The 15,464-nt window shown below is 39.7% G+C and overlaps 1 protein-coding gene across 1 annotated transcript; it reads right to left on the bottom strand.

Moving 5' to 3' along the window:
- Positions 1-370: 370 nt before the first annotated feature.
- LOC142167176 (uncharacterized) lies at positions 371-3,578 on the bottom strand. Its single transcript, XM_075227336.1, has 3 exons — positions 3,420-3,578; positions 662-1,099; positions 371-577 (listed from the first exon to the last, which is right to left on the bottom strand). The coding sequence occupies exons 1-3, from the start codon at positions 3,576-3,578 to the stop codon at positions 371-373; spliced, it is 804 nt and encodes a 267-aa protein (XP_075083437.1).
- Between the last annotated feature and the right edge of the window lie 11,886 nt (positions 3,579-15,464).

Raw genomic sequence — 15,464 nt, 5'->3', positions numbered from 1 at the left:
CAATGCCCTAAGCGGCAAAAGGCTAGGGTGAACTCGTCACATTGAGCTCATTGGGTGGAACCCGTATCATATCAGCATGTACCTGTCACTGATGACAGTTCTACAGGCATTTGATGTAGTGAGTCTCCATAGTCATCCAAAAGCATCTCGCCATCAATATCTCCTTGGCTAGAATGAATCCATTCATATGAGGTCTGCATGTTACGGCATGTATCTCTTCATACATTCTGGATGCTTCTTTGGCATCCACACATCTTAACAACCCAAGATCAGGAGTCCTTCTATATAGAATTCCTCCACTCTAGAAGAAATGATTAGCTAGTCTTTGCAATGTGCACTTCTGGGTAAATGTAGCATTTTTTGAGTATTATCAATTTTCTAGATACTCTGTGATATCATGAAACCACGACTTCCCATCAAATTCTTCTTCAACATAGGCACAGTAGGCGGACTGCTTGTGGATCTCTATTGGGATAGGGTCAATATAATTCTTATCTGGATGTTGTATCATGGAAGACAATGTGGCCAATGTGTCTGTGAACTCATTCTGAATTCGGGGAACATGCTTGAATTCTATCTTTGCGAATATTTTGATCAATCCTTGAAAATAATGCAACTATGGTAGTATCTTGGAATTCTTGGTATCCCATTCTATGAGTACCTGGTGTATTAGTAGGTATGAATCTCTAATGATCAATAGTTCCTGGATGTTCATGTCAATGGATAGCCTGAGCCCCAAGATGTAAGCTTCATATTTTGCCATATTGTTACTGTACGGGAATCTGAGCTTGGCGGATACCAGATAGTGTTGGCCGATTTTTTGATACCAGGACAACTTCGATGCGCACTCTTTTGAAATTTGCGGCTCCTTCAAAAAACAATCACCACCCGCCGTAGGCTTCTCAGATATCTCCCTTATGTGTGATACCTCTTCATCGAGAAAATATGTCGTCAATGGATCATATTCTCCATCCCCAAGATTCTCTGCTAGATGATTGACATATGCTTTCCCCTTGAATGCCTTTTGTGTCACATAGACAATGTCGAGCTCACTTAGTAGTATTTGCCACTTTGCCAACTTGCCTGTAGGCATATGTTTCTGAAAAATATACTTTAAGCTTGATATGAAGTATATAGTATATGCACATAAATAGTGCCTCAACTTTTGTGCTATCCAGGTCAAAGCACAGCAAGTATGCTCCATCAAAGAATACCGAGCTTTGTAGGGTGTAAACTGCTTACTCAGCTAGTATATGGCTTTCTCTTTCCTTCTTATCTCATCATGTTGTCCCAAGACGCACCCGAATGCTCTGTCCAACATGGAAAAATACAACAGTAGAGGTCTCCCAGGCTCTGGTGGGACCAACACATGAGGCTTAGACAAATACTCCTTGATATTGTCGAAGGCTTTTTGATATTCCTCGGTCCAGCTTGGTGTGGCATCTGTTCTCAACATCTTGAAGATCGGTTCACATATCACAGTCGATCGGTCTATGAAATGACTGATGTAATTGAGATGGCCCCAGAAACTCAACACATCTTTCTTGTTCTTAGGTGGAAACAATTATTGGATGACTTTGATTTCTGATGGATCTAATTTGATCCCTTCGCGGCTAACCTTCAAACCCAGTAGTTTCCTGACAGGGACCCTGAAGGGACATTTTGCAGGGTTCAACTTCAATTTGTATCTCCTCAGGCGATCGAAAAACTTTCTCATATATATTATGTGATCTAGACTCTTTTTGGATTTGATGATGATTTCATCCACGTAAACCTAAATCTCTTTGTGGATCATATCATGGTAGAGGGTTGTCATTGACCTCATGTAAGTAGCTCCGGTGTTCTTCAGACCGAAAAACATCATCTTATAGCAGTACACTCCATATGGCATGATGAAGGCCATTTTATCCGTGTCTCCTTCATCCATCCAGATTTGGTGATATCCGGCGAAACGATCAAGAAATGACTGGAGTACCTGCTTGGCACAGATGTCGATCAACATATGTATGTTTGGCAGCGGGAAATCATCCTTGGGACTTGCTCTGTTTAGATCTTTGTAGTCAATGCATACCCTGACCTTTCAATCTTTCTTCGGTACAGGTACAATGTTGGCTAACCAAGTCGGATACTCAACCATTCGAAGAACATTGGCGTTGATTTGTTTGATAACCTACTCTTTTATTTTCAAACTCATGTCTGGTAGAATTTCCTGAGTTTCTGCTTCACTGATGGACACATTGGGTGGGTAGGTAGCTTATGGGCCACTATGGATGTGCTCAACCCTATCACTTCATCATAGGACCAGTCAAAAATATCCTCATATTCATTCAAAAATTTGATGTACTCTTCCTTGTTGGATGGTGATAGGTGGATACTAATGAGGGTCCCTTTGACTATTTCGGAGTCCCCCAAATTAACTGCTTCGGTTTCCTCTAAATTTGACTTGGGTTTGCTCTCAAAATCCTCTACTTCCCTAACAATTTCCCCGGGTATTACATCATTCTCCCATTTATCTGAATCACTCTCATTATTTTGAGTTGTCCCATTACATGTCACAATTGTAGATTCAATAAGGTAGGAAATAATTATGCTGAAAAAATACAAAGATGATAATATAAATAAACGAAAGGGAATTATTGCATTAATTAAAACTCAAATTGTGTTAAACAGGCATAACTTGATGCCTCGAGTACTTATTCCAAAAACGGAAATACGGAATGTCTTAAATGCTAGAAAACAGGCATAACTTGATGCTCGACGAGCCTAGGTTGGTGTAGCAGTCCAATTTTCTAGAACAACTCCATCTCTTGCCATCTGGATAGTGAAATCCTCCACCTTCTCTCTCAAAATCATGTTGCACCCCATGTCTTCGTCGGTCAGGAAAAAAATACTTATGCTAGGCTAGAATCTCATCTTCTTCAGAACCCCAAATCACATCATCCTTACGGAATATTTGGTACAATGGTGGTATGTGTTTTGGAAGTGGATAGTAGAAATCATTCCATGGGGCGACCAATCCTGATATTCCTGTACGATGTATTCATACCCAAGATCGAAGGTGGTGTTCTGAGATAGTAGTAGTATTGGTTCCGTTACCCCCTAAAGCGTGGGCTGAGACCTCGGCCTGGCTCGCATCCCAACCAGAGCAACATGCATAGCACTTTGTCACTCCACCATCGTCCCTTCTCAATGATGTTCACCCATTCAATGCTATGGAATGTCTCTCTTCCTGGCTTCCTCTAGCCTTCAACTACTAGCACAATTTGGTCGGTATAAATAGGATTGTTACTATCTCCATAAACCTTCTGATGATTCCACTTGAATTTCACAGCCTGATGTAGAGTAGAAGCAACTGCCCCGGCCATGTGTATCCATGGTCATCACAATAGGAGTTTGTAAGCGGTAGAGATGTCTAGTACCTGAAACCCGACATCGAACACAGTTGGACCTATCTTCAAACTCAAATCAATTTCCCCGAGTGTATCTCTCTCTGACCCATTAAATACTTTCACACTCATGTTTCCCTGTCTTATCTTATCTATACCTATTCCAGTCTTCTCAACATGGTCAAACGACATATATTCAGACTTGAACCCCCATTGATCAGAACCCGAGCGATGAACTTGTCTTTATATTGCACAGTAATGTGCAATGCTCGATTATGACTTAAACCTTCCGGTGGTAACTCGTCTTCGTGGAAAGTGATTTTATGTGTTTCCAGTATTTGTCCCACCATATTCGACATTTAACTACTAGCAATGCCAACATGCACATAAGCATCACTCAATACCTTCGTCAAGGCATTATTGTGCGCGTTTGAATTCTGCAGTAGTGATAGAATGGATATCTAGGCGAGGATTTTATTCAAATGAATAACAACACAATATTCCTTGTCCTATACTTTCCTCCACAGGTCATCAATACATGTTTCCACATCAGGTGGCTTCGGTGCAGTTTCCCTACTTGACCCTCCTTGGGCAAGCTTTTCTGGCGTGTGCACTCTTAATGTTCTAGTCATTCCTTGAGCAACACCTGCTTCTTCTGCCTTAGCCTTTTCTTTTGGTTCAGCTATGTAGTCCCATGGAACAACTTTAGGGTGATAAGAAAATTATAGAGCTACCATTACAGTGAATGGTAGCCTAGGTATGGCCACTTTGACTTCAAATGGTGCATGCGCTTAAACCATAATCAGCAATGATGCTACAGGGGATGCCACCACAGTGTCTCCATCTCGAATAAAACCAAATGGACCCTTCTTGATCCCATTCTTCATCAATTTTAATCATGTTTACCCCATCACCCCTATGGTTGGGAAGGGGTTGTTGTGGACATTGGATGTAGGCTCTTTCAATTGTATCACCATGGTGTCTATCAGCATTTGAATCTTATCCTTCAGCGTCCAACACTCTTCAATGGTGTGTCCTTTCATGCTAGAGTGATATGCGTAAATTGTGTTGGGGTTGATCTGCTAGGTTAAGCTTTCGGTTGCTACCGCATGGATAATGGATATTGATAATGGTAGTTGGGTTATAGGTTCAGCGAGAGGGGTGTATTGCTTGGGTGGTCTGCGATCAAAACAGGCTCGGGGTTTAGGGTAGTTCTATCGGGTATTATAGGCATGGTAGGTGCTAGAAAGAATGTGGTCTTTTAGGGATGATGGATGATATACTGGCAGGAGTGTTTGATAGGTGAGTGGAGATTTTGGCCCCTGGCTATCATTACGGCATCCACTTCCTTCTTCTTCGAGATTCCTCAAAACTGTAAAGCTTTTTTTGTAGCTTGCAATGCTTCAAAATTGGTGACCATGCCACTCTAACACATTCTTCAATTCTTTCTCCTAACTTGATGGTGTCATAAAATTTGTGGTTTTCTATAACCATCAACCTTTCATAGTATTATGACTATGGCTAAGTCAAATATAGCGATCAAGGAAAATAAAAAATTCTCTCTTCTCACTCATGAAAAAACCCTAAACTTGATGCCTAAACCTAGTTTTCATGGCTACTCCAGCCATTGGCCAGCCTCCTCCTGAGGTTGGTCAGTCATCAAACACCCCATTACAATCACCCTAACCACTACAAACCCTAATCCATTGCAAAACTATGTGCAACTTCTACAACCTAAAGCATTAAATGCTCTCATGCAAACCCTAGCCCACGTTCCTATCAAACCAGTAGAATATCTACATGGGAAAACAATTATCAAGTGGAAGAAGACTGAAATTAAGCAATCTATAATACAACAAGGATTGCAATTAGCAGTTCTAGGAAAGTTTTCGTATGGTAAGCTTGTTATTCAAGAACTACGTAAGGTGATTCCAATTCAATGTGAATTAAAAGGTGAATGTTCGATTGGTTTAATTGACGATGCACATACCCTTAGTAAGTTGTCTTTGATGGAGGATTACATTCACTTGTTATCTAAACCAGCATTCTACTTGAAGGCTCAAGGAGGCATGTGGCCGATGAGATGTACTAAGTGGATCCCTTGGTGGAAGCCGCAAGAGGAAACACCCATTGCCATCGCTTGGATCTCGTTTCATGATTTGACTCCTAATTGTTTGGTAAGGAGTTTGTTTTCTTGTTAGATAGAGATGTGGGTAAGCCCTTACATGTTGATATGGCTACAAAAAATGGCACAAGACCAAGCTGAGCTAAGGTAAAAATTGAGATGAATTTATTAGCTAATCTTCCACAAAGAATTAAGATTATAGAAGAAGAAGATGAAACTGGCCCGAAAGAATCAAAGTGGATTAAGATTAAATATGCTTACATGCCTAAGTATTACAAGACTTGTAAAAAATAAGGGCATAATGAACAGGAGTGCTGGATCATTCATCCTGAACTTCACAAGAAGTTAGAGAAGGATGCTGATGATAATGCCAAAGGAAAGGATGTTGTCGGAATAGCTGCTAACGCGACTAAGGTATTGTTTAGTGGAAAGATACTTGGAAAAGCTATTCCTAATCAATCTATGCAGGAATGGATGCAAAGAAGGCAAAACAAATACCAAATAGATAAGCAAGGTCATATTATTAAGAATGCAAAGGAGCAGGAGAATGGCAAATTGAAGGGAAAGAACAATGGTGAGGTGGTGACCACAAGCAACAAGTTTGACGTACTGGGAGTTGAAGAAGCTGACCAACCTATCTTGATGATCACTGATGGAAAGGGGGAAGGAAATAGTAATGAGACAATCAATAGGTTGAGTGAGGATGGATCCAAGAAGGTACATGAGAAGGAGCAGCTACGCAATGTTGAAAATTCTAACTCAAATTCAAGGAAAGCTGGGACTACAGTAGCTAATCATGACAATGCTAATCCTAGTGATACAGGGATTAGGGTTGAGGGGAGGAAAGAATCTGGAACAAGAGAGCAGAGTCCTAATCCTCGTGGTACTGGGACTGGTAAATTAGCTAATAAAGAGAGAATAATTAACTGGGTTCAAAGAAGATTTGGCACGACAAAGGAAGCACCCAATGTTACACTTCACCATTCATGCCAGGAGATATCTTCTCATACTGTAGAGAAGGCACCAAAGGCAATACAGGAAACTGGAGCTATCAAGGAATCTAAACCTCTATGGAGTGATGAGGTACATGCTTTGGAGGATAATGTAGAGGCAAACATGAGTGCAAGAATACAAGAGCAAACTAGCAACACACAAGGCAACCACACAGTCATAGTTGAAAATCTTGCTACAGTAAACCCTAGGGTACAAGAAACTAGGGTTGGTAATTTACAGAGTAATACAATGCAGCATGCGACGAAACCAATTGGAGTAGATGTAGGGAAGGAGGAAGGCAATGTAATAGTAGACCCTAGGAAAACTGTCGAGTTTTTTGTCCTAGATTAAGGTGGTCCGGTGGATGTTTTAGGTGTTAGATAGGTTGGTGATATTCACAATGATGCCTTAGAAGATACAGTGAGGTCAGGGGATCAAATAACTGGTGGCATGCCTTCAGAATTCAATGGAACAGTAACTTCTGCATGAGTAGCTACAGTAAACACTAACCTGGGTAATATATATGAGCTGCAATTTAAGGCGATGCATGGGGCTTTGGGAGCTATGCAAAATAATGCTAGTGTGATAGAGGAGGCAAATATGATGTATAAAGAGCAAAAGGATTAGGCTATAGTACCATAGGCAACAGAAGACATAGAACCAATTCCTTTGGCATGTGCATCAGGAACTGATCAAACTATGCAGGTTCAGGTCAATGTGCCTGTGAAGACTCCTATTCAGACCTTACATGATTTAGTGACACACAATGTGGCTCCTGTGGTGATTGATAAAGCCTTAATAGAAGAACAACAATATGAGGATGAATGAGAAGATGATTCCATAGCTGGAAATGTCAAAAGAGTGGAAAGGGAGGCTGACCTATCTCATAGAGCTAGTGCTAAGATAGGTAACAAAAGTAAGAAAAAGGTACAAAACAAGGAAGCACCACAACCTATAAGAGTAATGACCAGAAGAGCACTGCCACAAACTAAATGATGATCAAAATACTAATTTGGAATATAAGGACTGTAAATACACAACATGCCTTTCCTAGGGTGATCAACATGCAAAGAGAGCACAATTTCCTTGTCATTGCATTAATGGAACCATTTCAGAATCAAAGACACATACAAAGGTACAGAAGAAGGTTGAATATGGAAGCTGCTTTATCAAATATTAATGGAAAGATCTGGCTATTTGTTTATGCTAATGTTGAATAGGAATTGATCATGGACACTGCACAACATGCTACTGTTAAGGTGTTTCATCATGACATTGGCCAACATATTATGATAACTTTTATGTATGTAAAATGTACAGCCGTTGAGAGGCTAGAATTGTGGAATAATTTGTACTATCTTGCAAGTGACATGGAGATGCCTTGGATGGTAGGTGGAGACTTTAATGTGGTACTTCATGAAGATGAAAAGATTGGTGGTCTTCTAATGTATCCTCCAGAATATGAAGACTTTACTTTTTATATCAATTCAAGTGGTTTATGTAATCTAGGTTACAAAGGGAGTCCATTCACTTGGTGGAATGGAAGACCTAAAGTGGAATGTATCTTTAAGAGATTGGATAGGATATTGGTAAATCTTGCTTTCCAGAATTTGTTTCCTACTATTGAGATTGAGCATTTGATAAGAACTGGATCTGATCATGCCCCTTTGTTCATGAGTTGTGGAGAACAAACTGTAAACTATGTGAAACTATTTAGGTTTCTCATTTTGGACCAAACATGAGTGTTTTAAAGAGGTGGTGAGGCCGAATTGGCAAGCAGACTTCATTGGTGATCCTTTTCTGATGTTCAAGCACAAGTTGAAGAATGTGAAAGCTGCATTATCCAAATGGAGTAAAGTCACTTTTGGTGACATCTTCAAGAAGTTGGCAATCTTGGAGTACATTGTAAAACTGAAGGAGATGCTATTTGAGGAGGAACCAAGAATAGCTAATAGAATAGTGTTTCAACAGGCCCAAGCAGAATTGAAAAAGTATTTGAGTATTGAGAAGCAGTATTGGAAGAAAAAAGTTGGGATGACTTGGCTTGCTGAGGGGGATAGAAATACTAGCTTCTTTCACAATCATGTGAATGGCAAAAGGAAGAAGTTGCAATTGAATAGGATTCAAAATGGCGATGGGAACTAGATTGATGATCAAGGTCAATTGGCTGATGCTGCTATGGACTTCTATTTGAATTAGTTTACCAAAGAAGGTGATCCTACAAATTTTGATTTGCTTGACAATGTGCCTTCCATGGTGACTGTAGAGCAGAATATAGAGTTGTGTAGATATCGAACATTAGAAGAGGTCAAGGGGCAGTTTTTGAATTGAGTGGAGATAGTGCCAATGGTCCAGATGGATTTACTGGAAATTTTTATCAAGACTGCTGGGAGATTATTGGCTTTGATATACATAACATTGTACTACATTTTTATGAAGGTGCTACATTGCCTAGGTCCACTACAGAAACTAATTTGGTGTTGTTGCCTAAGAAACCTATGGTACAAACATTTTCTGACCTTAGACCAATAAGTTTGAGCAACTTCATCAATAAGGTTATATCTATGGTGCTACATGATAGACTGGAGAAGTTCTTATCTGCCTTGATATCTCCTAATCAATCTGGATTTGTGAAGGGAAGGAGTATCTTGGAAAATATTCTTCTGACATAATAGTTACATATAAGACTTTGTCACGACCCAAACTCTCCCTCCGTAAAACATCATGACGGCACCTAGTCTCTACGACTAGGTAAGCCTAACACTTGCGGAAAAGAAATAAAAAATATGAAAATTAACAACTAACAGTAACAAATATTTTTAATAAGCAATTGAGATGCCGCTCGACATATACAATAATCAACTCTCAAAATATACAAAAAAACTCCCAAGAACCGGAACACCGTAAGTCACAAGCTTCTACGAAGTTCTAACTGCTTTATACATCAGTGTCTATAGAAATAAGAAAAGAATTAACATAGGGGGATAGAGGGGGACTCCGAGGATCTGCGGGTGCGGGCAGATATACCTTGAAGTTCTCCGAAAATAGCAGCGACTGCAACTAAGGACGAGGCTGGTAAAAGGAACCTGGATCTGCACATGGAAAATATGTACAGGAAAGGGCGTGAGTACACCACAGCTATACCCAGTAATTGCCGAGCCTAACCTCGGTCGAGTAGTGACGAGGTCAGGTCAGGCCAACTAGTATATAATAATAAAAACAAGGGAATAAGTAGTATAATAAAAGACTAAATTTCAACAAAGGAAAGCACAGTGAAATAACATAACAGTGCAAGGAATTAAGCGACAAGGGATCTCCCGAGATACCGTCTCGTAGTCCCAAAAGTAAAGATGTAGGGAGAACTCCCGAGGTACCGCCTCGTAGTCTCAAAGTAAATGTGCAGGGGGATCTCCCAGGATACCGTCACGTAGTCCCAAAAGTAAATATATAGGGAGAACTCCCGAGGTACCGCCTCGTAGTCTCAAAGTAAATGTGCAGAGGGATCTCCTGGGATACCGTCCCGTAGTCCCAAAGTAAATACATAGCACAATCAATTAGACAAGTACAACAAGAGAATATATAGTCTAGACTACGTACAAGTCGGGAAAGAAGCGGGAATTCAATAGGCATGTTGCAAAGAGTTCAATTAAGCAAATAAGGCACGTAGACATGTTATTCTAAACTAAAAGGGTAACTACGCATGCTAGTATATTCAATTAAGGTGGAAACAGGGAATTTCTCAGTAAAAATCAGGTTTTTCAACAAATAGCCCATGTACGCACTCGTCACCTCGCGTACACGGCGCTCACATAGTAAAGTCAGTACCAAATCCTAAGGAGATTTCTCCCACACAAGGTTAGGTAAGCCACTTACCTCAAACCAAGCTCAATCAATCCGTAACAATGCTCTTTCCATAAAAATCCGACTCCGAATGGTCCAAATCTAGCCAAAATCAATTACATACCATAAATATAACTATAAGAAATTAATCTAATTAATCAAATCAAAGCTAAGGCAAGAAATTAAAAAAATCACCCCAAAAGGTCTCCCCGAGCCCACGTCTCAGAATAGGATAAAAGTCACAAAATATGAACACCCATTCACTCACGAGTTTACTCGTACCAAAATTTCTCAAATCCGATATCGAAATCTCGATCAAAATCCCAAAAATCGGCCTAAGAACGTTTTTCAAAAGTTCCCAAATTTTCCAACCCAAATCACTAATTTAATGATGAAATTAAAGACATAATCATGAGAATTAATCGAAACTAGGTAAGAATCATTTACCCCAAACACCCACGTGAAAATCCCTCCAAGAATCGTAAAATTCCAAGCTCTCAAGTCCAAATGGTTAAAAATGATATAAACCTTCGATTTTGAACTTTTAAATTTGCCCAGGTGTTTCCTTCTTCGCGAACGCGGCCACTATCTCGCGTTCGCGTATAACAAACCTTGCACTGACAAAATTTTCTCCTTTGCGAACGCGAGGGACCTCTCACGAATGCGTATCTTTCACTTCCTGGTCCTTCGTGAATGCGATACCCACTACGCGAACGCGTAGACCAAATGACTGGGGTCCCCAACTGCCTCACTTCCTCTACGCGAACACATTACACTCTTCGTGTTAGCGATGCTTCCACTGACCATACCTTCACGAACGCGGGCTCCTTTGCACAAACATGAAGAACAAACTTGAGCTAGCCTCCCAGATGCCCTACGCGATCGCGAGACCTCTCTCATGAACGCGATGAAGAAATTCCTACAACAAAAACACCAGAAATCTGCTATTTTCTCTTAAGTTTAAAAGGTCCGTTAACCATCCGAACTCGATATGAGGCTCCCGGGACCTCAACCAAACATTCCAACAAGTCCTAAAATACCATACAAACTTACTCGAGCTTTCAAACTATATCAAACAATGCTAAAATCATGAATCATCCTCTGATTCAAACTTAAAGAACTTGAAACTTCCAAATTCGACAACCGATGCTGAAACCTATCAAACCATGTCCGATTGACCCCAAATTTTGTACAAAATATCATAATCAACCTTACGGACTTACTTCAACTTCCAGAATCGGTATCCGACCCTGATATAAAAAGTCCACTACCGGTCAAAATCTTAAAAACTTTGACTTTTGTCATTTCAAGCCTAAATGAGCTATAGACCTCCATAACACTATCCGGACACGCCCCTAAGTCCAAAATCCATTCCGGAGTTGTCTTCATACAGTTCCGACTACGGTCCAAATCCTATGGCTTAAACCTCCATTTAGGGACTAAGCGTCCCAAAATACTCCAAAAAATAAAACGAAACCTCCCGGCAAGTCACAATAGTAGAAATAGATATGGGAGAAGTAGTTAATAGGGGATGGTGGCTATAACTCTCAAAACAACCGGCCGGGTCATTATAGACTTAGAACTAAACCAACCAATGTGGTGATTAAGCTGTACATGGCTAAGGCCTATGATAGGATTTCTTGAAAGTATTTGCTACATGTTTTAAGGAAGATGGGGTTTTCAGAACAGTTCATAAACATGGTGTGGAACTTTATATCAAAGAACTGGTACTAAGTGTTGGTGAATGGTTCATGATTCTTCAAGTCTACAAGAGGGGTGAAGCAAAGTGATATATTTTCTCCTGCATTGTTCATATTATCAGCAGAAGTGCTATCTAGATCCTTGAACAAGCTGTTTGAGGACAAATCCTTTATAGGATTTGGTATGCCTAAGTGGTCTAAACCTTTGAATCATTTGGCATATGCTGATAACACTATCATCTTTGCCTCAGCTCAACCAGAATCTCTGAAGAAGGTGATGACAGTATTGGGGAATTATGAGAGGATTTCTGTATAGTTGATCAACAAAACCAAGATCTCATTCTATATGCATGCTAATGTTTCCAATGCATTATTCCAGGCAATAGGAGATGCCAAAGGTTTTGCTAAAGGGGAGTTTCCCTTTACCTACTTAGGATGACCTATCTTCTACACTAAAAGAAGAAAAGATTACTATAATGATCTCATAAAGAAGGTGAAAGCTAAATTGCATTCTTGAAAAGGGAAGTTGTTATCAATTGGAGGGAAAGCAACACTCATCACTAGCGTGTTGCAAAGAAAGCTAGTACATATGCTCTTTTTCAATCCTCCAAATAATGTTATTGAGCACTTGCACAAGATGCCTGCAAGGTTCTTTTGGGGTACAAATGAGGAAGGCAGGAGTAGACATTGGGCATCCTAGAAAAAATTACGTCTGCCTAAGGAAGAGGTTGGATTAGGATTTAGATCTCAACATGATGTTTCTAGAGCTTTGCTTGCTAATATTTGGTGGAGATTTAGAAAAACCAAATCACTATGGTCTAACTTCATGTGGAACAAGTATTGCAAGAAATAGATTCCTACAGTAGTGCACTTTAGGGCATGATCTAATGTGTGGAGGCAGATACTGAATGCAAGGGAAGATGTAGAGCATGAGATACTATGGGACTAAAGAGTGGAACAACAAATTGTTTTGGCATGAATACTAGACAGGTTTAGGGGCACTAAACTACTTGGTGCCACCTGAGTTTTATATCAATGAGGAACTGGAAGAGGTAGTAGAATTAAGGCAAGATGATAGCTGGAATGAGGATCTGATTGACCAGACCTTCCCTGAAGATATAGTTAAACATATTATACAAAATGTGCAGTTTCAAGGCAGCTTTAGTTACTGGGATAAACCTTTGTGGAAACCTACTGCATCAGGTATGTTCACAGTGAGTAGTGCTTGCCATTCAAGATTTCATTCTTTCTTTGGAGGCTATGGAGGGGCAAACTAGATCCTGATGACTTATGGAGAAGTCAAGGATACATATGTGTCTCTAGGTGTTGGTGTTGTCAACATACACAAGAGGAAAACTTTGACCATTTGTTCTTGACAGGTACAACTACTACTAGAGTTTGGAAGACATTTATGAATGCTACAAGGATCAATGTTCTACTAATACAGGTACATCAGGTTATTAGGGCATGGTGGAATGCTTCATGCTGTCCAAAACTAAAGCCATTATTCCAAGCAGTGCCAACAATTATTACTTGGGAGCTATGGAAGATGAGAAACACAAACAAGAATGGAGGATTAGTGCCAATAAATAGGGTAATACACGAGATCAACATGACATTATATTTCTTGGCAAAGGTTATATATAGTTGGTTTACTCATTTTCCACATATTTGGCCAGACATGATAATGTTTTTTGAGGAGTATAGACCAATTCTTGTAACTAAAAGAGTGACATGGCAATTGCCTTATACTGGCTGGTACAAGTATAATACTGGTGGGGAATCAAGAGGCAATCCAGGTCCCGGTTCTATTGGCTTTGTGTGAGAGATGGAAAAGGTGATTTGGTGTATACAAAGGCATAATAACTAGAGGAAATAACTAACATTGTAGCTGAGGCAAAGGCAATAGAAGAAGGTCTATCTTATTGTGTTGCTCATGACCTACATCCTCTCATTTTGGAGACATATTCCCTAGGTATGAAAAAGATTATAGAAGGAGAATGGGATACTCCATGGTGCATTGGGCTAAAGTTAAGAGGATTAAGGAGATGGAGAATTTTAATGTGTTGTTTTAACATGTCTTAAGGGAGGACAATAGTGGGCTGATTGTTTAACTAACTTTGTGTTTTCTATTGCAGGTACAATTCACTATCATTCATTCTCAGAACTGCCAAGTGCAGGAAGGAGGTTAATCAATCTTGACAAATTCCAAACTCCTAACCTTAGGGTTAGCGTTGCAAAAAGAAAAGCTCCGGATTGATGTCTTTTTATAAAAAGGTCACAACTTGCTAGTTCCATTTGTTGCTGGATGTTCTGTATGTTTATAGGTGACTTACCAGTGGTATTAGCATGGCTACATTCTCATTCTGGTGGTGGCCTAAAGACACATGGAACAGGTAAGCTAAGTAAGCATTACACTTCAACACATGTAAGTTCAAATGGTTACAGAAAAATGCTAGGCTAAGATTCGTTTGTCTTATGGTTTACAAATGAATTGAAGGATGGCTTATTAAGTTGTTGTAGCAGTCTACATTGTGGACACAGTAATTGATACACTATAAAAAATCATGGATCACAACTGCATGATCTTACTGTATGGATTGGATCTACTCGTAACAATGGCTATATATTGTTATACCATTGCCCAGTGGTATTAGCATGGTTAAATGCTCAATCTGGAGATGGTGTAACATTGTATGGTTTGGGAAATGCACGCAGGAGTACTATACTGTTCTTCATACTTTCTTGGGCTGTAATCCTAGCCTCGTTGAGTTGCATTGACACTGTACTGCTCAGGCTTCTTCACAAGGATATATACTGTGTTATACACGGTTTCCACACAATGGTCAGGTTAGTTAGGTGCTACATTTGCAAATACATAGAAGAATTCAGAAGTGCTGCTATGGTGGATACTTGGACAGCTTCAGAAGTTGATATTGTAGACTGGAGATTCACACTTGCCTAGTCCTATGGAATGTAAAACTTAGTGCTTGGTGAGAGCGCTAGAGGTGCTACGTTGAGGTTTTTCCCTTGGCTTGTGGATACATACAACATCTTAAATTGGAGACTATCTCATCTATACTTTTTAATAGTTAGCATAAACTTACTAGCTAGTAGTAGCGTTTCATCTTTAAGTTTTGGTTTTAGAAAATTTGTAATTTTTTGACCAAAAAGTGAGGATTGTATATATATATATATATATATATATATATATATATATATATATATATATATATATATATATATAAACCACTAGGAAACCTCCTAGTGGAATATTTGTTAAAAAACACCTTTCATAGTATTGCGGGTCCTGAGCTCGCACGAAGAACTTATTTATCTATTCTTCCTCTAGTGATGGCCTTACCTTAGCAGCTTCAGATCTCCAATGAATAACATACTCACAAGAAGGTTTTCGTGGAC

Source organism: Nicotiana tabacum, chromosome 12, assembly GCF_000715075.1.
Source record: "Nicotiana tabacum cultivar K326 chromosome 12, ASM71507v2, whole genome shotgun sequence".
In the NCBI taxonomy this organism is placed as follows: domain Eukaryota; kingdom Viridiplantae; phylum Streptophyta; class Magnoliopsida; order Solanales; family Solanaceae; genus Nicotiana; species Nicotiana tabacum.
The sequence above is the reverse complement of the archived record's forward strand: the minus strand, read 5'-3'. Positions and strand labels throughout refer to the sequence as shown.

Excerpts from the sequence above, each read along its gene's own strand:
- LOC142167176 (XM_075227336.1), bottom strand. The coding sequence starts at position 3,578 with ATGTCGTTTGACCATGTTGAGAAGACTGGAATAGGTATAGATAAGATA. Across the intron at positions 1,100-3,419 it reads TGTTCGATGTCGGGTTTCAG|AAACATATGCCTACAGGCAA; the intron begins GTACTAGACATC and ends TATATTTTTCAG. Across the intron at positions 578-661 it reads CATACCTACTAATACACCAG|ATAGAATTCAAGCATGTTCC; the intron begins GTACTCATAGAA and ends ATATTCGCAAAG.